The sequence below is a fragment of the Rhipicephalus microplus genome, unplaced genomic scaffold (genome assembly GCF_043290135.1).
Source record: "Rhipicephalus microplus isolate Deutch F79 unplaced genomic scaffold, USDA_Rmic scaffold_34, whole genome shotgun sequence".
NCBI classification, from domain to species: Eukaryota; Metazoa; Arthropoda; class Arachnida; order Ixodida; family Ixodidae; genus Rhipicephalus; species Rhipicephalus microplus.
The window spans coordinates 1,666,130-1,687,501 of NW_027464607.1; the positions used below are offsets into that span (position 1 = coordinate 1,666,130).

The 21,372-nt window shown below is 43.0% G+C and overlaps 1 protein-coding gene across 1 annotated transcript in view; it reads right to left on the reverse strand.

The window, feature by feature from the left end:
* Nucleotides 1-904: 904 nt before the first annotated feature.
* Nucleotides 905-21,372, reverse strand: part of LOC142786840 (uncharacterized) — a 61,940-nt gene continuing 41,472 nt past the window's right edge. The window contains exon 2 of the mRNA XM_075884527.1: nucleotides 905-1,179. Within this exon, the coding sequence (XP_075740642.1) occupies nucleotides 946-1,179 (234 nt within the window). The 3' untranslated portion in view covers nucleotides 905-945. The remainder of the gene's footprint in view (nucleotides 1,180-21,372) is intronic.

Genomic DNA, 21,372 nt, shown 5'->3' on the forward strand with positions numbered 1-21,372 from the left:
AGGATATAAAAAGGCACGGAACATGTGTAAATAGTATTATGCCTTGAAAAAGACAGGGTTCCTGTCGAAACGTCCGCACAATAAACAGTTGTTATGTGAAAGCGCATCTACTTTCATATTTATAACCTTGCGGCAACCGAAGTTATTCTTCTGCATATATACAGACATATATATATATATATATATATATATATATATATATATATATATATATATATATATATATATATATATATATATATATATATATATATCTGTTCAGCTTATAAGATGAGTCATTTCACACATACTTCTAGCTACTTTTCTGGCATTCTCAAAGATGGGTGAACATTGATGCTGTTTACAATGTTGCGCGAGAAAACCATCGCTAGATATCAACAAGACCGCATCGCATTCCTTTTGAGCTTCACGCCCACAATGTGCCTCATCACCCTTCAGGGGGCAGACTTTCGGGCAGACTTTCGCCTTATAATTTCATGCAGCAAACTCATTACACATGGATGCGGGTGAAGCGCACTCGGTGCCGTCAACTGCTTAAACGATACAAGTGATAAAGCCTAGCACTGGTATGAGCCACCTGTAAAATCCCTGTCAAGATAGCGCGACAGCGACGGCCTGTAATAGTGTTTCATGTGGTGGAATCAGTGGCGCGTTTTCTCGCCTGCTGCACGCTTTCGCTTGCCTGCTATAGTATTGCTCAACTTCCCCCTACCCCAACAGGTTCGGCTGAAATGCGGCTGTTATATAATTGCTATCACAATAAAACTAGCAATGGCAGCTTAGTTGACTATTGTGGATTTTTCCATCCTTCCGGCAATTCTTACTTGCTACATTGCTCGTCTAAGCTGTGACGGACACCACAGCCAATAGTGAGCCGAAAAAGTTGCACAAGACAGACGACGTATAGGTTTCTTAAAAATTTTTCTTAAATGCATGGGGTGCTCTCTAAGAGCGCCGCTGAATGCGTGGCATGGAGCGGGATGGTCCAGACATCGTGGCGGGGATCTGCGGTAGGACAGCGTCGGTGACACGTACGGAGTGACGCGCTGGCTGCTCTATGATGAGCCGTCTGGCCTGCACCTGCTGCACTTCGCCCTCTGCCCATGACGACTGCTCCTTGCCATCATTTTGAAGGTACACCAACATGCCGGTATCGTCGTCCGCCCTGACGCGCCGCACCTGAAACCAACGCTGACTCAGTGACTGCCAGCCGGGCCTCTTTCCGACGGTATCAAGTACACCAAGTGCTTTAACTGCCATGTTGTGTGCTCCCGTAGAGAATATATGCCCATTATTAGAAGCCTTAGCGTGGCCATATCTGAGCAGATTCACACGGCGTTTTGTCTCTGCATTCTTTCTTTAGTTAAGGTAGGAAACATAGGGGACAGATATTTGCCTCAGGCTTTCATTTTTTTAAGAAGCTAGAGGCAAATATCTAGAATAAAGTCGCTATTTCACAGCAACGGCGAAGCAATGATTGCGACAGCAACAACTTGAAATGCAACACCGAGAACAGCTAACAGATCAAAACGTGCAGTGCGCTGCTCACGCACAAAGGACGCACAAAAACAGCACACACATGACGAGAGCTAACTGACAACCTTTATAGCTCAACGCTTAACGCGATGTTTAAACAAAAACAATGCATAAAAAGTAATCACTGGCACAGATATGAGTGTGAACAACTGAGTGCCCCAGTTATTGCTTCGCTGTTTGAAAATTGCGCCACTTTCGCAAACAGGGCCTGCCATAGAATTTCCTAAAAATAACTAGAGGATACTCTGACGCTGCGATCGTTCAACGACCATCGGAATGATGGTATGATCTCTAGAGTATACTGGCTAGTATTTGAACTGGTATAGCGCATTACGGGGAAGAAGAAACGGCCGAGCAGACCAACACAAGAGGACAGAGCGCTAACTCCTGGAAGTTAGCGCTCTGTCCTCTTGTGTCGGTCTGCTCGGCCGTTTCTTCTTCCCCGTAATGCGCTATACCAGTTCAAGTACGACGAACCAACTCGGCCAATCTTCAACACTCGTGGAATACTGGCTAGGCTGCCGTCTCTGTTCTCCGCTGCCGCCACTCGGTGATGCATATGGTGATGGCGCTGTACTCTATCGGAGTTCCTTGACCAGACGCTCCTCCCTCGACTCCTGCCTACTGCTGGGCTGGCGCAGCCGTTAGCAACTGCGCTTTGGCGTTCGCGTGCCTTTCTAGGTCTGCGGTTTTTCTTATTACAAATGATGGCATTGTGTACAAATTAGTGGTGGTGGTAAGCCTTGAGCGCTTTCCTTTTCTCTTCGTAGTCAGCTTCCAATCTAGACTAACAATAAATAAACTAATTGCTTCTCCTTTCTCATGCAAAACTGCTGTTGCCGTCGCTTCTTGGAGAAACACCTTAGGCTCTATCTCGGCGCTTTAGCTCTCGCATCTTTTTATTATGTATGTTTACCTTAATTATTTAATGATTACGTGGCGATTGCAAAATAGAAACTCATACCGGTACCTAAACGCGACAAGTCTAGCTACAAGAAAGGCGAAACGCAGGGCGAGTTCATCATGTGTGTTCACTGTTCAGGAAACAAAAACAACTTCCGGTATCTTGTTGAGCACGTACAGCATCAATTAGGCAGTCCCTATACCTCAATAAAGTAAGAAGTAGTAAAGCAAAAAAATATTTGCAGTGCGAGGCCAGTGAGGTGGGTGAGGAGTTGATCGACGAAATAATGAGCGGAACATCTTGTTAAGCGTTTTTCAGTTGTGCCATGAATGGTGTGAGCACGTAAAACAGTGATAAACAAAAAATGTGCAGTTCTATGTTCAACTTTTTAGGGGCGGAGCTTCTTAAAGCGGCAGCCGTTCATCCCTCGTAGTCGTAGTCGTAGTCGTAGTGTGTAAACAGTGTTACATTTTGACCTGCAAGGTGGTCCCGGTGGGAGATTTCTCCTGTGCTTTGTTGAACAATAAAAAGTTCGCGGCGTGCGCGTTAACTAAAAGCCGAATGCTCCTGTCTCCCATTCCCCATTAGCAGCCAATGGCATGCACATTGAGCACTATCTGACAAGAAAGGGTTGCTACGTTATACTCGCTGGGTTTACCTCCTTAGTTTTAGAAAAGTATAGTGAGCGTTGAGCCACAGTGCCATGAATACAATGAACTAGTATATACCATGAACTCTAGGTGGTTAAAGGTGGGAAGTAGATACAAAGCGCGAGCCGTAAGAAAGTAAAAGCCGAATTCTCCTGCCTCTCATTTCCCATTAGCAACCATTGGCATGTACATTGAGCACTATCTGACAGGAAAAGGTTGCTGGGTGATTCCACGAGAGATCGACATGGGTCCAAAAATTGATATTTTAGATTTCATTGAATATTTTATATTTCGTGCACCTCTCACCAAGTAGCCCGAAAGTCAACTTCGTTTTATAATCAACGGCATAACTTACGAGAAAACAATATCAAACTTCACCAACACGGAGGCACCAATTTCGTCACCTGTCATTTTCAAAAATTGCAGACGCTATAAAAAGACAAATATTTTTTTGTTTCAAGGAAGATATTTTTTACCTGAAATGCATGTCTAATGAAAAATGAATTCGTACGGTTTCACGTTTGTACACCTTGAGAAAATAACTTTTAAAAATGGTTAATTTTGCGACAGTTTAATATAAGTTACGTGTTCCCCTTTTTTTTCTCCGAAAGTAATGCAAAAAGCGTTTTCAAACTTGACATGTTTCAAGTATATAATGTGTTCATTAGGTACATAAATTATTGCCTGCGTAGGGCAAGTGTAAGTTTTTATATATTGCCTCAGAATTCTCATATTGGCAAAAGTGTACTCCACTGAAATTAGAATAATAAAAAAACCCAGCTTCGACTTCTCTTAAAATCTCGTAAAATAGACAACCGAAGGCCATCATACAGTAATATAGAAAAACATGTTACATTATTTTGTTTTTAGCGACAATATTCGTGGTACAAATCAGAGCTTTTCGAGAATGCGCTGATAAGTTGAGAAATCTGGAAATCGCAACGGAAAAGCGGCAATAAGCTTCAAACGCGAGTAAAAGTGACCGCATTTGGTGAAGAAAGGCTGTTTTAGCAGATAGGAGTAACTATTTTGAACGCGCTATTCTACAGTATCTGAATTCATTCTTATACGTAGAGCACTGAGACTTCTAATATGTGGTGCCTCTCCATTACTGATACACAGATGGAGCTGCTGTGACGGCCATGTGTTTGCAACACGTTGGGTAAGAGAATTGAATGTTGAAGGAGTTCATAAACGATTCCTAACAAATTTTTATCATTTGGGGCACGAAGACTGCCGTATTAGACTGAAGAACACGCTTTAGGGCAAGTTGTCTTCCATCGTCTGCTCTACAGATGAATTGCTGTGCGCTGCATCTCGGAGGCAATGCTTTAGATGATCAGGTTCAAAGTAGGGACAAATATTACGCCTCCCGTAATTTTATTGACAAAAACATTGTGAAATTTATTTTAGCGTACTATACTTCAGTTTTGCATTCGCACTGTGGATATTTGCGCACAAGTATCCACCTCCGTGTTGGTGAAGTTTGATTTTTTTTTCTCGTAAGTTATGCCGCTAATCAAACGAAGTTGACTTTCGGGCTACCTGGTGAGAGGTGCACGAAATATAAAATACTCAATGAAATATAAAATATCAACTTTTGGACCCGTGTCGATCTCTCGTGGAATCACCCTGCTGCGTTATACTCGCTGGGCGTAACCTCCTTGGTTTTAGAAAGGTTTAGCGAGCGTTGGGCCGCAGTGCCACGAATACAGGGAACTAGTATATACCATGAACTCGAGGTGGTTAAAGGTGGGAAGAAGACCCGAAGCGCAAGCCGTAAGAAAGTGTACGTGTGCAATCTCTCGTTTATTCCTTGGAATGTCCCCTGGATGGCGGTGCTTCTATATGGGGAATATATGATGGAAAGATGCGAGATGGTGGTACTTGGAGTGTTGAATAGATGGACGAACGGATACACAGACAGGTGCATGGATAGACGCATGAACGGACGCAGGGGCGGATGCATGGACAAACGCAGGGACGGACGCACGAACAGACGCATGCACAGACGGGCAGATGGACGCATGGACGGCCTCACAGACGGACGCAAGGACGAACGGAAGCAAGAACGAATGAACGCACGAATGCTTCGCCCCACTCTCCATCATTCACTCCGTGGATATGCTGCCATTTTTTGTGTTGTGTACGACTGAAAAGAGTCAAATTAGCATCAACCGTTTGCGCAAATAATGCTCACTTCACACCTACTTCACGTTGATTCCTGCAGCATTCAACAGTTTTAAAGGACGAATGCATATGGGAGTGAAGGCAGAAAATACGAACGACGACGCGAATCACGAGAGCAGAAATATACATCTAATGGCATGAGAGGCTGATATACACACACACTTCTGATAGCACTTTGTGCGAATGTCTTGCTGCCAAAATTTGAGGAAAAACCTATTTTTTTCGTCATTATATTGTCTGGCCAGAAATAGTGTCATTTGAATGAAATATTTTGAACTTTGCTAGATGTGCATAAAAAATAATCACACCTTAACTCAAGCATACTAACGTGTGTGGTGAATTTTTCTTCTTTCTGATACTATAATTTCGTTTTCTCTGCTCTGTGACACACCGAGAACCAAACGCTATGATTCAGATACTTGGCGCAGTCACCGTGGTACGATGTTTTCACCGTGGTATGATGACTTAACATTCTCATTCTCAGAAATGTTTACGTACGGGTGGGAAAACTGAGCTTTCAAATAGTGCATACTTTTGTGAGAACAAGTTTAAAAGTATATATACTCTATTGGATAATGACAGCTTTTCTAAATAAACAACAAAATTTGTATTCTCCTCTTTAGTTTTTCTTCAAGCAACCGCGTCTTGTTGAATGAGTGGCTGGTTCCGCCACTGTTAAGCCGTCAGTGCCCCGAAAAGAAATGGCGTTGGATGAACTGCTTGGTCGGTTAAAGACAGTTCAGTCTTCGCTCACTCAAACAGAAAGAGAATGAGTAGCTGATCTGGGAGTACAATAATGAAAGACACGGCACGATGGGTCACCGATTTCACCCTGCATGCGCAACCTACGCGAATGCACCATGCACTCGCTCCGATCGCATTTATTTATTTATTCATTTATTCAGATACCTACAGCGCCCAACTGGGCATTATTGTAGGGGGGAAACAAACAGGAAATGATACAGATAGTATATACAACATGAAAAGCAACAAACATTATGTAAGAATAAATACAACATCAGCACTCTAAACATAAATAACATTATAAAAAGACTAAACATCATGTTACTAAGAGGTTGATACAGGTTGTAAATCACGAAAAAGCAACAAAACATAATATTAAAGTAAACTTTTACACATAAATTAACTTTTTAAATACATAACCTCATAAGAAAAACAGAGTAGAAAACACAACTTGACAGAACCTGTATATGGTGAGCTAAAGTTCAAAATATCCCATATATGTCATTTAAAACCTAGTTAAGCATTCTTCGAGGTCTTTATCAAAGGAAGTCGGCAACGACAGTACAACTTCATTCGGAAGACAATTCCAGTCATGGGCTGTTCTCGGAAAAAAATAATGTTTATATAGCTTGATCCGACACCTATATTCCTTAACCTTCAGGGAATGGTCTACGCGGGCGGATTTATAGGTAGGATCAAGTATGTAGGTTTCTTTCTTTAAGCCTGTTGCACCTATGAAAATTTTGCGGAACAGTTTCAGCCGCATGTATTTCCGCCTGTCCTGCAAAGACGGCCATCCAAAATTGTCCCGTATGTCGGAAGAGCTTTTTCTGAAATCATAGTTGGATGACACAAATCGTCCCGCACGCTTTTGGATGCGCTCTAATTCGACAATACATGTTTTTGTACCACAGTCCCAAGCGAAACATCCATATTCTAATATATAGCAAACATTTGAAAAGTAAAGGATTTCTTTTAACTTGGGAGGAGCCTGCTTGAAGTTTCGCCTCAGGAGGTGGAGGACCCGACTATAGCCTTCGCTGCTGCGTAATCAATATGGTCATTCTAGGAAAAGTTATTTTTGTATAAAACCCTTGAATATTTGTAGCTAGGTACAATCGTGAGGCTTTCGCCATCAAGAGAGTGTTTCGTATTTAAAGTATGACGTTTTTTTTTTAAAACTGGACAATGTTACATTTAGAAAAATTTAGCATCATATTCCACGTAACACACCATAGTAGTATTATCTTGTCGAGGTCACTTTGTAATTGTACACTGTCATTCAAAGTGTTGATTTCACGGTAAAGACAACAGTCATCGGCATACAATCTGAGACGGCTTGATACTCCTTCGCCTATATCATTGGTAAATATAAAAAAAAGAAGAGGCCCGAGTACAGATCCCTGAGGAACACTTGACAAGACTGTTTTATGTGATGAGGTCGTTCCGTTAAGAACAACACACTGTTTTCGGTCAGTAAGGTAAGCCTAAATCCACTAAAAAAGAGCCGTAGGAATATTAAGTGCAGATAGTTTTACAAGTAATAGATTGTGTGCTTCAAAACGCGCTACGTCGATTATGTATGTCTTACCAACTTGCCCAACTTTATACTCTACTCTACCGAGTCGAAGGATTTTTGAAAGTCTCAGAAAATACAGTCCACCTGTTTGTCATTATTAAACGACAGAGCTATATCATGAGAAAACTCAATCAATTGAGTGTCGCATGAGAGACCTCTCCTAAAACCATGGTGTGCTGGGGTGAAATAATTGTTTTCTTGGAGATGAGCCATTAGGTTAGAGTAAATTATATGCTCTTGTACCTTGCATGAAACACTAGTTCGTGAAATAGGTCTGTAGTTTCGACTCTGTGTGTTATTGCCACTTTTGAGTATAGGAATTACATTTGCAGTTTTCCAGTCACGCGGTAAAGCACCGGAATCAAATGACTTTTAATAGAGAATCGTTAGAAAAGGGGCAAGTGATGCAGCACAATTTTTTAATACATAATTCGAAACGTGATCGGGTCTGGGAGCCGACTTCACATTCACTTTTCGTAGTAGAGTTATTATTCCCTGCTCGCAAAAGGATATATCACCCATTTGTGGTAAGTTCAAAACAGTTTTCAGGCCACTGGCCTGGGGGATCGACTGTACGAATACAGATTCGAAGTAGTTACTGAACATTTCAGCCTGTCCTTTAAGGTCACAGGCATAATTATTGCCATCTATAATATCTGGAATAAGATCCTTCGCTGATCACTTGGTTCTGACGCACTTCAAGACTTCTTTTCAGTTAGCTTTTAATTTTTTGCCCATAGCGTGTGCTCAGATTTGGGTGCACGTTAAAGAACCCCAGGTGGTCGAAATTTCCGGATCCTTCCACTACGGCGTCTCTCATATTCATATGGTGGTTTTGGGACGTTAAACCCCACATATCAATCAATTTTGCCCATAGCATCTAGATACGCGCTTTCCGCCTCGCGCATTTCTTTTGCTATATTTTTACCGAGTTCCTTCATCTTGCTGAAAAGGTCTGGATTCGGCGATTTGCAGCACCTGCGATACAGGCGTTGTCGTTCATTTATCAATGCGTGACTAATCCATGGTTTATCTGCCTGACGCTTAGATGTGATTACTCGAGACGGAACGAATGACTTTATGAGCGATAAAGGTTTGGGTTTCAATAGGTTCCATGGAGATTCTATGTCAAGAGCAGAAATGTGCTGTTTGGAAAAAGGCAGGAATTCGTCAAGCTCTTGTGATAGTGAGGCATAATTGGCTCTATCATATTGGAACACCTGTCCTGAAGGAGGAACATGGCAACGCTTTAGAACACAAGATAGGTGTGCAAGAACAATTTCATGGCCGCTTATACCGGGTAATAAATTAACAGAACTAAGGAGAGTGCGTTCAGAACAAAACAACAGGTCTAGCACATTTGCACTATTTGGGGCTATTCTCGTAGAAAACTTGTACTAATTGGAACAGGGTATGTGCATTAATCATTTCACGAAATGCAGAGTAAATAGGTAACGAAGTGGTTATTTTCGGCTGGTGTCAAAGCCAGTCAATATTTGGTAAGTTAAAATCTCCTCCAAGAATGATATACGTTGCATCTAAGGACAGTAGTATGTTATATAAGTCGAATATACATTGAGGAGTATTGGAAGCAGGTGGTCTGTAAAACGACCCAAATGCTATCGAAGTGCCATTAGGTAGGGTGACCTTGCACCAGGCTGTCTCACATGACGCGCTTTCAACCTCAATACGACTACAATTCAGACTACTGTGAACCATGCCGAAAACATCACCGCCACGTGAGTTACGGTCCTTGCGGTACACTGTGTAAGTTGATGGAAATATCTCGTTGTTAGTTATAGGGCTGTCCAACCAATATTCAGTACCAATCACTACTTCAGGGGTAACCAGATATAACAGCGAATCAAACTGCCATTTTTGTTCTTAATAATGCGACCGTTTATAACAATAACCTTCAATTTGTTCACTTGGCGCAATCGCTTTTTGGGAGCATTTCGCGATGGCTATTGAGCCGCCCGGATTACAGAATCACTCTTACCGTCATAGAAAAACACTTCATGTTGCATAATTAGCTTATTGAAATTCAATTCGAAAGAACCACAGTGGTCACGGGCAAACTGAGCCAATTTCTTTCGAGCAATCTTGACATTTTTCGAATAATCTTGGCTGATAGAAAAGTTTGTTTCTTTTAGCTTTGAAGCAGCCGCAAGCACTCGTTGTTTATCTTTGAATGACAAAAAATAGACAATCAGCGGCCGTGTTGATTCTACTTGGTACTTCCGCAATTGGTGCGCTTTTTCAATGGATGTTGGACTGACTGAGATATCTAGTTTATCAGAAAAAAAGGAAATAACTTTTTCTTTGCCTTCTGCCCAAGATTCGTTTACAGTGTCCAGAAGGCCATAAATTATCAAGTGTCACGGCGCGATCGATTATCTAAATCATCATGGCTATCGTGCAATGCCGCCAGTGATGAAATGGTTGTTTCAGCACGTGTGGACATATTTTCAATTGCCGCTTTTAAGGGCGGTACAGACGAGGCACATGTTTCTGCGCGTTCCACCTTGGCAGCCAGTTCCGTTACTTTTTATTCAATCGCCTGCTGGTCGGACCGAAGCGAACGAATTTCGTTAAGAATGTCTGTCTGCGTTTGCATCAATGACGGCATCTGCATAATAGCCTCAAACATTTTCTGTTCCTGCTCAGCTTCTCGAGAGAGATCCAGGGTTTTCCTCGATATCACCACAGCATATTAAACACGTTTTGATAATGGCCGCAATACATTCACAGTAACACCCGATACAACTTATTAGGTCAACAGCGATCGTACGCACACGGCGAGTGGGATCTGATGCCAGTTTTTTTAACGCTTTACCCCTTACAGTACGATATGAATAACCAGCCTGTAGAAATACAGCGTGTAAGCTCCTAGCATCCATGGTGGCGTCAGATCCCGAAGTGGCTGGGAGGAGGAGCAGCTTAAGTAGTTTTCCTTCTTCCGATGGGCGTGGTTGCCAACCAGCAAAGTCGTCGACAGCTAGCAGCACTGATAAGTCCAGTGGCGCTTGACGAAACCAGGCACCGACGGAGGCCGGGCACGTACAATCCGCACAGCCGACGTCATCGATAAGAAGACACGTTGAGCAGGTCGGATGAAAGGCAGTCACCACCTGCAGAAGCTGTAGAAATACAGCGTGTAAGCTTGTGGCATTCATTGCGGCGCCAGATCCCGAAGTGTCTGGGAGGAGGAGCAGCTTAAGTAGTTTTCCGTCTTGTGATGGGCGTGGTTGCCAACCAGCAAAGTCGTTGACAGCTGGCAGCGCTGATAAGTCCAGTGGCGCTTGACAAAACCAGGCATCGATGGAGGCCGGGCACGTATACAGTCCGCACAGCCGACATCATTGATAAGAAGACACGTTGCGTAGGTCGGATGAAACGCAGTCACCACCTGCAGAAGCTGTATAAATACAGCGTGTAAGCTTCTGGCATCCATGGCGGCGCCAGATCCCCAATGCAGCACCTCCTGCACATGTATTAGTGGCACGGACACGGCTTTGCTTGTGGACGGCACAGAAACGACTGACTGGTCAGTATATTCTAGGGACCATAATTATGAGCAGTGCACGGATTTGCTTAGTCTTCGTACTTGTGGCTTCGTTTATTGCTGTGTTTCGGTTTTGTTTCGAAGAAAAAAATGGACCCTTTTGAACTTCGTGACCCAATTCAAAATGGGAATTTGAAAGAAATTTATGTAGCGCGAGGCGAAAAACGCCGCGCGAGGCGAAAAACGGACACCGGAAAGAATAGACTGAGAGGAAGTCTATTCCTTCCTATGTCCATTTTCCGCCTCGCGCTACATAATGTTCTTTCAAATGCATCACCAACAAGCCCACATTGCCACTCTTGTCGAAATGGGAAGCTTAAAAGAAAAAAAAGTGGTGAAGCACAACCACTGAACATTTGCTTAATTTTTTCGTGAGAAAACAGCTTCAAGTTACACTAACACGCACAGAGCCATAAGTACGAATATCAGACAAATCCACGTACTACCCATAATTCTCATGCTCGCTGAAGTGCCGTGCTTTGCAATAGCGCCAGAGTTTCGTCTAGTGTATAATTACGAAACTCCATGAGGCCTGCCCAGCGAGCGAAGTGACCTTTTTGGCCTAGGAAACTAACGAAATCATTCCGGTGAAATGCCAACACAGATGATTCTCCCCACCGAAGCCCACCGAAAAATAAGCGCCAGCGCACAAGCACCTAAACCTCCCCCCCCCCCTCCCACCTCCATCCGCGGGGAAAAGTACGCGTGGGAGATAAGCGCGCGTTGGCGCATCCCGATGAGCTAGGCGCCGAGAGCGGCAGGCTTTTTTCTTTTTTTCTTTCTTGAGCATACGTATACGGTGCATAATCGCAGCGTTGGCTACGAGAACAACCAGCAAAGACTGTCCGTATAATTTCTATCTAAATAAAATTGTACCATTAAGTACTCCCTCTTTGTTGTCGCCAGAAAAAAAACCTAAATATCTAAATTTCTCCCAAACTATTTCCTGCCTCGTTCATTTTTTATTGTTACGGTATAATTTTCATGCATGTCAAACCTCTAGTTTCCACTTTACAGGCTTTGAAAGTGTTGTGTGTACTTGCAGTTCGGCATTAAAACTTGCGTGAAAATTAAGAGGGGCTATATGACTCCACCTGGTGTCGCCTATATTCCACCGTCCTATACTTCTCCATAAACCTCTCATACATATGCGTTTTGCGCATCGGAGAAAAGAACTGCACTAGCTGAGTGTGCTTGAACAAGCTTTTTTATTGCAATAGAAATTATACTAACACACTCGGTTGGACTTTGACGCCGACAAAAGCGTCAGTGTCACTCACTGTATATGTATAGGTATTTATATATAAAAAAACACAAGAAAGAAAAATAATCGAGAAAAGGACTCCAGCGCGCGGAATCGAACGTGGGACCTCTGACTTGTAAGTGCGAGGTATCAGTGACTGAGCCACGAAAGAGCACCTCCTTGAATATTTAAATGGCAAGCTATTTATATTTACCATTTACCACTAGTGACGGGCATCTCGGGAGGAACTGTCATGTTTTAAGCATTACTAGCATGGTTGTGCAATGAGCCCACGTCGCCACATCGTCACGACGCGGCGCCGTGCGCTGTCATCTCCCATGGGTACTTTGCTTCGCGAAAAGGGCGCAGTGTGGACACTCACGCGTGCGCTTATCTCGCGGTGGGGAAAATTGTACGTCTTGGCTGGCCTTTGGCTTTCACCGGAACGATTCTCTTGTAGTTACCAGGCGCACAAAGGTCACTGCATTTGTTGCAGTCTCCGTTTGCAAAAAGGGCGTGCTTTTCAGACACAACGAAGTGACAGCTGAGACACTTCTTCGCGTACATCAGTTCCTGTGAGTACGTTTCGCACGTCATTCATGCCTGAAAAACATTCAGCACCTTTCGATCTGCTTGCCGTTCTGCGCGTGACTTTCAAATAGACCATTTTCCAGCAATCCTAGAGCCCCCGAGGGCGCGCGAAGCACTATTGGAGAAGTGTGTACGTCGATACTGGTCAAACGTGTTGGCGGTTTTCCGTCGCCCACTGCTGGTTGGCGCCATGGGGGCATCAAGCGAAAAAAAATGAACGACATCCCCACATGTTGACAATTATTAATCCAAAATACTATACTTGTCTGAACACACCTGCATGTATATCTACGCATGAAATACGAAAGGAATGATGCAGTCAGTGTCGCTATAACCAACCGGACGTATACAGGATGCAGCAGTTAAGCGGCATTGGAATAACTCATGACGTGCCGATACATGCAGTTAAAACGTGCCATCGTGAGCAATGGAAGCTGGAACATTGAATTCATAATTATTGAATAATTATTTGTTACTAAGTTCAACAATTACCTAATTGTCCGACATGGAGTGTAGCCAAACTGCAGAGAGGTTTTAGAGTATTCAAATACAGATATTATTATATTATTTCCCAAGTCACCTGCTTTACAAAGAAGTGAGCACATTGTAAACACGTTTTTTAAAAAAAAATAATGGGACTAGAGACTTGAATTCATTTGTGAGGTTCTTTGCTGTGATAATTTGCAGTTTTTTGGTACAATCTTTAAACTTCCAACGTAGGTTCACCGAAAGCGGGGCTTAAATCTTGCGTCTGTGCATTATTCAAATATTCTTTAATGAGGAATTGTGATGTTGTGCTACGCATGGCATCAGGGAAATGAACTTGCTCACATGAGATGAGTAGTCGTTTTCAGCTGTAAATATATCGCCTCAAAGAGGCCGGTATCCTGCATATTGTTGGATTGGTTTGCGAAAATTAGTTCACATGGCAAAGAAAGATGAATATCGATGTACTTCACCCGCGAACAATGAAGTGGATGGGGGGGGGGGGGGTTGCCACCACAAATTAGATGAGTCGCATTTGTCCTCCTGTGCACAAGAGATCGCCAGGGTCGGCAGTGAGGCCTACTGCAGTGCAACAGTGGCAACGGTTCTCAGCTGCTGACCCGAAGGTCGCGGGTTTGATCCCTGCCTTGGCAGTCGCAATTAGATGGAGCCGATAAGGTGGAAGCCGGTTTACTGTGCGATGTTGGTGCACGTGAAAGAACACCAGATAGTCCGGAGCCCTCAACTACGATTTGAGACATTGGAATGGCAAATAATATTAGTATTACTAGTCTACTGTAACCCAATGAAAATACTATCAGAGTCATGTCGATTGTTGTGTAGCAGGTGAACAGTGATTTGTCTCTTTTTTTTTCGTCCACATTGGCTACGCTGGTCGATGTGTAAACACGCGCACCAGCGAGCATCGGAATTCATTTAATGGAGTCGCTTTATATCGCCCCGCTATGTCAATCATGCAAATGTGATTCAGTCATTGAAACCACAGCATTTGTGTACCACCAACCTAATCAGACAACTTGAGAAATTGCAAAAGCATATCATGTCACAAATAACGCCCACTTTGTGCAAGTTGATTTTTGTGGTTGTTAACAGACAAGTAATTCTACTGTAATAATCGACTGCAAATGAGCCGTCGTTTGACTTTTTGTGCCTCTTTATAACACGCATGCTGCACCCCCGTTTTTGAAATTATTTTTTCATGCGTATAACTTTCAGTTATACGCAAATATTTCTCAGCAGCTGAAGATGATTGTGCAAGCAGCAGGAACGAGCTGCGTGGTTTTCCAATTAGAAGTATACCAACACTGACATTACATTAATACAACCCTAATTACACTACCTTGTCGAATGTTCTCATTTTTTAATGTCGAAATTTATACTGCGAGATATAATAGGTTGTAAATGTGACCCCAGAAACTCGCTTACTCGTTCTACGTGTTTTTCCTATTGTATAGGTTTCAATCAACGCCAACCTCTCAGTCGTTTGTCCGACTAGCGCAAATGTTTTTGAAAGTTGTGGGGATTTATTGTATTGAAAGCAAGGAATTTCTAGTATAGAGAGAAAAAACTTGGTCACGTGAGATATTTCAAAATTTTGCAGAATGCCATCGGAGTCCTGTTTGTCAGACTTGCAGTTTTTCTATAATAAAGGCAGATGCGAACATATGAGCTTAATTGTTTTTTTGCTTCGGCATTATGTTCGGTTGAACCTTACGCTACAGGTTACTGCTTGAACTACTGTGGGTGTGTGTGTGTGTGTGTGTGTGTGTGTGTGTGTGTGTGTGTGTGTGTGTGCGCGTGTGCGTGCGTGTGTGTGTGTGTGTGTGTGTGTGTGTGTGTGTGTGTGTGTGTGTGTGTGTGTGTGTGTGTGTGTGTGTGTGCCGCGTTCTACTTTGTCGTTTTCGGCCCAGTCTACCTACACATATATACACTGGTGTTATGCAGCTCATTCCGTGGTACGGCTCCTTATTTTATCAGCCGCATACATGCAGGTATAAGTGCAGTGCCTGACACCAGTATCTTCCTTCTTCTCTGTCAGCCGCAGAGAATGTTGATATACATGCTTCTCCCTGAAAACAAGTGAGGCTTGCGCCAGTTGGTGATGCATATTTGAAGGAATGAAGTGCTATGAACGGCTCTCCTCAACACGCAAGACTAAGCGTCACCTACTGTGTCTCTGCTTTTGGTGTCCCGTTAATTGCGCTTAATTCGATCAAGTATGCTTATCCATGTAACTGCCATCGTTTCAAGGGGGTTTTTAGTGTTACACCCCACTCGCATGGGTGTGGCTTCATCCAACACCCATAGTTTAGGGGTGTACATAAACACCTATTAAAGTAGGGTGTAACGTTTCCTTACACCCTACGGTTTCAGGGTGTTTCTACACACTTTATTGTTTAGGGTGTTCCTTAACACCCTAAAAGGGTGTTGCCCATAGGACAAAACAAATACACCCCTATGGGTGTAAAAATTTTTTTAGTGTTGGGTAAGGAAGCCCTGTTACACCATTGCAAAGCATATTTTACTAGAAACTGCCTATGTGAACGTGGGAGAAAATATTATAGAAGAACAAGAGGGAGCAAGCAGCCCGTAGGCAAGCTATGAAAATTGAGAAATGTTTTCAACACATGAAGAAATATAAAATCAATAGAGCTCAACATCAATGTTGGCATGCGCTGTTTTTCAAAGCTTCCTATTGCACAGCGGGATGACTTTAGCCATCAATTTGTGGCTTGAGTAGACGGTTGGCGGTGTCATATTTCGAAGGAGACGTTTTTTTTGCGATTTTTGCAGCAGGAATGTGGTAAGCTAGGTGTAAAACACGCTAATTCCATTGTATTGACTCAAGTGCTTCATTTCAATAGAATCCTGGTTGTTCGGATGCCGCTTTCTCTCAAATGTAACGACACAATGCGGCGTCCACCCGTTCTATGCACATTTCATGGCTATTCTGATATGTTACGTTTCGTAAGCGTCCTATTTAAAACGTTTACAAAACATATCCTTTAATTTATTGCACATCTAACTTAAAATCATACTTTTTACTCTTTATTTCTATTTAAAATGAAGAATGCTTTCTATTTAAAATGAAGAATGAACACAAATAAAATTTTTTGAACTTTTAGTATTTTGTGCGTAAAAATAGAAAACCGAAAGTGTATCCATAAAGATGGTGCTGATTAGCTGGTATTATACTGAATATGGGGGGTATGTGCTCGTAAACAGCACTCTATGTCTAAAATATTTGTGTTCACGTCATCACTTTCGGGGCTTACTTGCACTTCAAAATTACATGCTGTTTGTAGTAGGGCAGTTGTGCATCGCTTACTGAACATTTCGAAACACCGTTGTGCGTAAACAGTGGGAGCGCAGTCAGAGTCAAGTGTAACAGACTTGCCAGAACAGCATTTTTTCAGTTTCAAACAGAGTTGATACACTTGAGAACTATATTACCATTTTTCAGCACACAAAGGTAGATACAATATTTTTATGAAGAAGCGTTAGCGTTTGGGAAAACATATGTGCTCTTCTTGCGGTATAAAAGATAACATTAACAGGGAGGAAGGTCACGGCATTCAGGTCGCTCTTCTTAAATTGGCTACCCCTCTGAAAAAGTACATCGAATGCTAGAAAAGTACGCATAGCTAAGCAATACGTGTGCAAACCACACCACCAAACCTTACCTTAATAAAATCCACAATAAAAAATAACTATATGCAACATATTCGAGCACAACTGGTCCACTCGCTGAGAATCGATGACATGCAGGAGCTACGTGGCTAACATGTAATTGTTATCGCAATGTAATCGACAAAGTCATGCGGTCAACAGCAGCACAGGAAAGCATGAACAGCCACGATGCAGCTTTGAAGCTCGTGCTCAAGGTCGGTTTGTCTGTGCCTCCATTCACACAGTGCAAAAACTGGTTCGTTCTGTCATGGCATGAAAGAGTGTGCTGGGATGAGTACCTAAGCTGTCCCACAACATCTGTATAGAACGGCGAACATAAAAAAAGCATTAATTTGTAAGCATCAAAATGAGCAACAGATCTAGCCATTCACGTCAGCCTAGACGAAAACAAATAACATAAAGGTTAATTTCTTTCAATTATTTTTTAGCATCACAGTTTCCTCAGTATGAGCAACATGGCACACGCAAATATTTTGGCACTGCTGCCCCTATCAGTCACAAAGCGTTGATATGGACACATGTCAAACAACATGGTCTGTCAATGTTTTTTAGCATCCCAGTTTCCTAATTCTGTGGAACATGGCACACAAAAATATGTTTGCACTGCCGCCATTATCAGCCAACACACATTGATATGGACACTTCGCGTCTGCTCAGGTGGAGCGCGCCTAGCCTTCAACGTAACAGAAGTGCACTCGGAATCTACTAGATGGCAGCAGATTCTACACAAGGTCTATGTGTTTCACAAACACTTCCGTTTTCTAATTGTTTTTTTGTAGCCCAGGGAGTGCTGTCGTCCTGCGATGATAACTAGGAATTCCTTTTTTTTTCATGCTGTTGACCTGTGGTTTGCATTCCAAGGCTTGTTTAGGGCTGTGTGTCGGCTATCGCTCGGGCACAGTGCTGGTACAGTGTGAATAGTTTAATTTTGTCTCATAAGTAGCTTATATTCATAAAAACCAGAAAAGCTGTAATCTCAAAGTGACGTTGCCCTTAAAGGTTAAGCTCTTGGTCGTCATTTGCTCTTTAAAGCAGAGCATTTTTTAGCGAACAAAACAAACCTTAATCTTATCTGCCTGTCTGTTGGTCTTTAACTTAGTCCTAACTGGCCTCCCAAGTAGATTAGAAAAGATAAAAGGTTTGCGCCATACAATATATGCAGATGATATTACTCTGTGGGTAAGCAACGGCAGCGATGGGTCAACTGTTCAACGTTTACAAGAAGTGAACGACACCGTAGAACAATACCTAGAAGGAACTGATCTCACGTGCTCAGCTGAAAAATCTGAGCTGCTACTATATAGACCAACATTAAAAGGCCGACCTCCTAAGCACCTCAACACACATACCTACACCGGCATACAACTTAAAACACGAGATGGACACACCATTCTGTGGTTCCCAGCTCACATACCCGGCACCACGGGAGATATCAACCCTAACGAGGTGGCGTACACAACGTAGCTCGAGCACTCACTTTTTGGGCTACGACTAATGTTGATCCCTCGTAAGAATTTCGAAATGTCTGCGAGTTGGAGGTCTGAATGACAACAGGCAATGAAATTACGAAACGTAAATTACAGAGGCGTGTTTACCCCCTCCTCATGATAAACTCAACAGGGCACAGTCTGTCCAATGGCGACAATTAGAAACCAGATCCTATAGGAATCCAGCGCTACTACATGCTTTGTATTCAGAGATCTACGCGACCACTCAGTGGAAAGATTGTCAGGCACGAGCTTCCTTAAAACACATACTAAGGGAATGTCAGGAATTAAAACACAGTAATGAGAACGCGGCCTCCACCGACAGCCTCCGCGCGCGTTTGCTGGCCGTGCTGCTCAGTTCAGCCCTGGACGATCAGCTATGGGCAATCCAGCGGGCCGAGGAAGCCGCTAGGAGGCATGACCTTCTAGCCGACACCTAGGCGGGAGCCAAGCCCACTAACACGCTGGATACAAAATAAAGTTCCTTCCTTCCTTCCTTCCTTCCTTCCTTCCTTCCTTCCTTCCTTCCTTCCTTCCTTCCTTCCTTCCTTCCTTCCTTCCTTCCTTCCTTCCTTCCTTCCTTCCTTCCTTCCTTCCTTCCTTCCTTCCTTCCTTCCTTCCTTCCTTCCTTCCTTCCTTCCTTCCTTCCTTCCTTCCTTCCTTCCTTCCTTCCTTCCTTCCTTCCTTCCTTCCTTCCTTCCTTCCTTCCTTCCTTCCTTCCTTCCTTCCTTCCTTCCTTCCTTCCTTCCTTCCTTCCTTCCTTCCTTCCTTCCTTCCTTCCTTCCTTCCTTCCTTCCTTCCTTCCTTCCTTCCTTCCTTCCTTCCTTCCTTCCTTCCTTCCTTCCTTCCTTCCTTCCTTCCTTCCTTCCTTCCTTCCTTCCTTCCTTCCTTCCTTCCTTCCTTCCTTCCTTCCTTCCTTCCTTCCTTCCTTCCTTCCTTCCTTCCTTCCTTCCTTCCTTCCTTCCTTCCTTCCTTCCTTCCTTCCTTCCTTCCTTCCTTCCTTCCTTCCTTCCTTCCTTCCTTCCTTCCTTCCTTCCTTCCTTCCTTCCTTGCGTCCTTCCGTCCTTCCTTCCTTCCTTCCTTCCTTCCTTCCTTCCCTCCCTCCTTCCTTCCTTCCTTCCTTCCTTCCTTCCTTCCAGCAAGAAAACTAAGAAATGGTTTCTAAGTTATCGGCCTTTGGTAATGGAGTAGCAGCAATAGTGTTCTTTAACAAAACAGGCACACCGCCAGTCCTTGTACGTCTGTCACGGCGATATGCCTTATACGACAGGGAATACACAACGGAATATTCAATATTATCCTGCAACCATGTTCCGTTATAACAACCACATGAGGATTGTAACTTAAAATAGTAAGCCTCGAGGCTTTCTGATTTATTAACGACAATACGAGCATTATTATTTAAACGAAAAGTTTTTTAGAATCAGGGGAGTCTTGAACAGAGGAAGTTCAAGTATTTCTCAATCTATTCCGACGACCATCGTTTTTTACCCTCAAATTGTTGCTTTCATCCCACGTGAAAAGTTCATTGTTAATGCGCAGCTTATCGTTAAGTAGGCTGACTTTCTTGCCTTGATCTCTCTCTGTTTTAGCGCTATTCCACAGAAGCTGGCGTTTCCTTAGCGTATTGCGTCAGCAGTAGTTCTGAACTGGTATTCGAGAACCCTTTAGTTTAGGAGCATTTTTTTAAGATAACTTCCTTTTTGGCGACATCCTTGATGTAAATGTTGACTGGTCTCTCATACTACCTGGCACGTGCTTTATCGAAGCGATAAATTCTGCAAAAATATTTGCAATGAACAGCAATCTTCCTGGGGAGAACTTCTTCAAGGACCTTATTTTAAACAACAGCGTCAGTTTCGCCTACAACCTCAGTTATCCTGATAACTACTAAATTGGATCGTCTGCTCCTATCCTACAGATCAGTCAACTTCGTCTCGAACAATTTTAGAGTTCGTTGAAGGTCATCTACACTCGAGGCTCGCCTTTCGAATTCATAAAGTCTTGCTCCTGAATCAGCGAGAACTTTTTCCATGTTATTCTGTTGCTCTCCGAGTGCAGTTACATCCACTGTCAAATTTTTCTGGCCGGACAGCCGCTCTTTCAACATCCAATTCAACTTCAACATTTCCGATGAAGGCGGAAATGTTGTAGGCTCGTGTGCTCAGATTTGGGTGCACGTTAAAGAACCCCAGGTGGTCTAAACTTCCGGAGCCCTCCACTGTGGTGTCTCTCATATTCACATGGTGGTTTCGGGACGTTAAACCCCACATATCAATCAATCAAATCAAACTCAACACTAGATTCTGATTCAAAAACTGCTGAACTTCAACATTCATCAAACCACTTGCCGATAGATTGCGAACTATTTAAACTTCAAGAAAACAAAAGATTGCTCTAGGTGGATTATGTTCATGTTTAGTTACGGTGACATCAGGGGTACCTCAAGGTTTAGTACTCGGTCCACTTCTCTTTTTTTGTATTTATTAATGATATTTCAGATACAATTAGGTGTCGTATTAGAATGTTTGCTGATGACTGTGTGTTGTATACTGAACTCACCGGCCAAACGTATTCTCACCAGGCTTCAGGATGACCTTAATCACGTGGAGGTATTGTGCAAAAATAATGACATGATACTAAATACTAATAAATGAGTTCCCGTCAGTTTCACCAAATTGGTAAA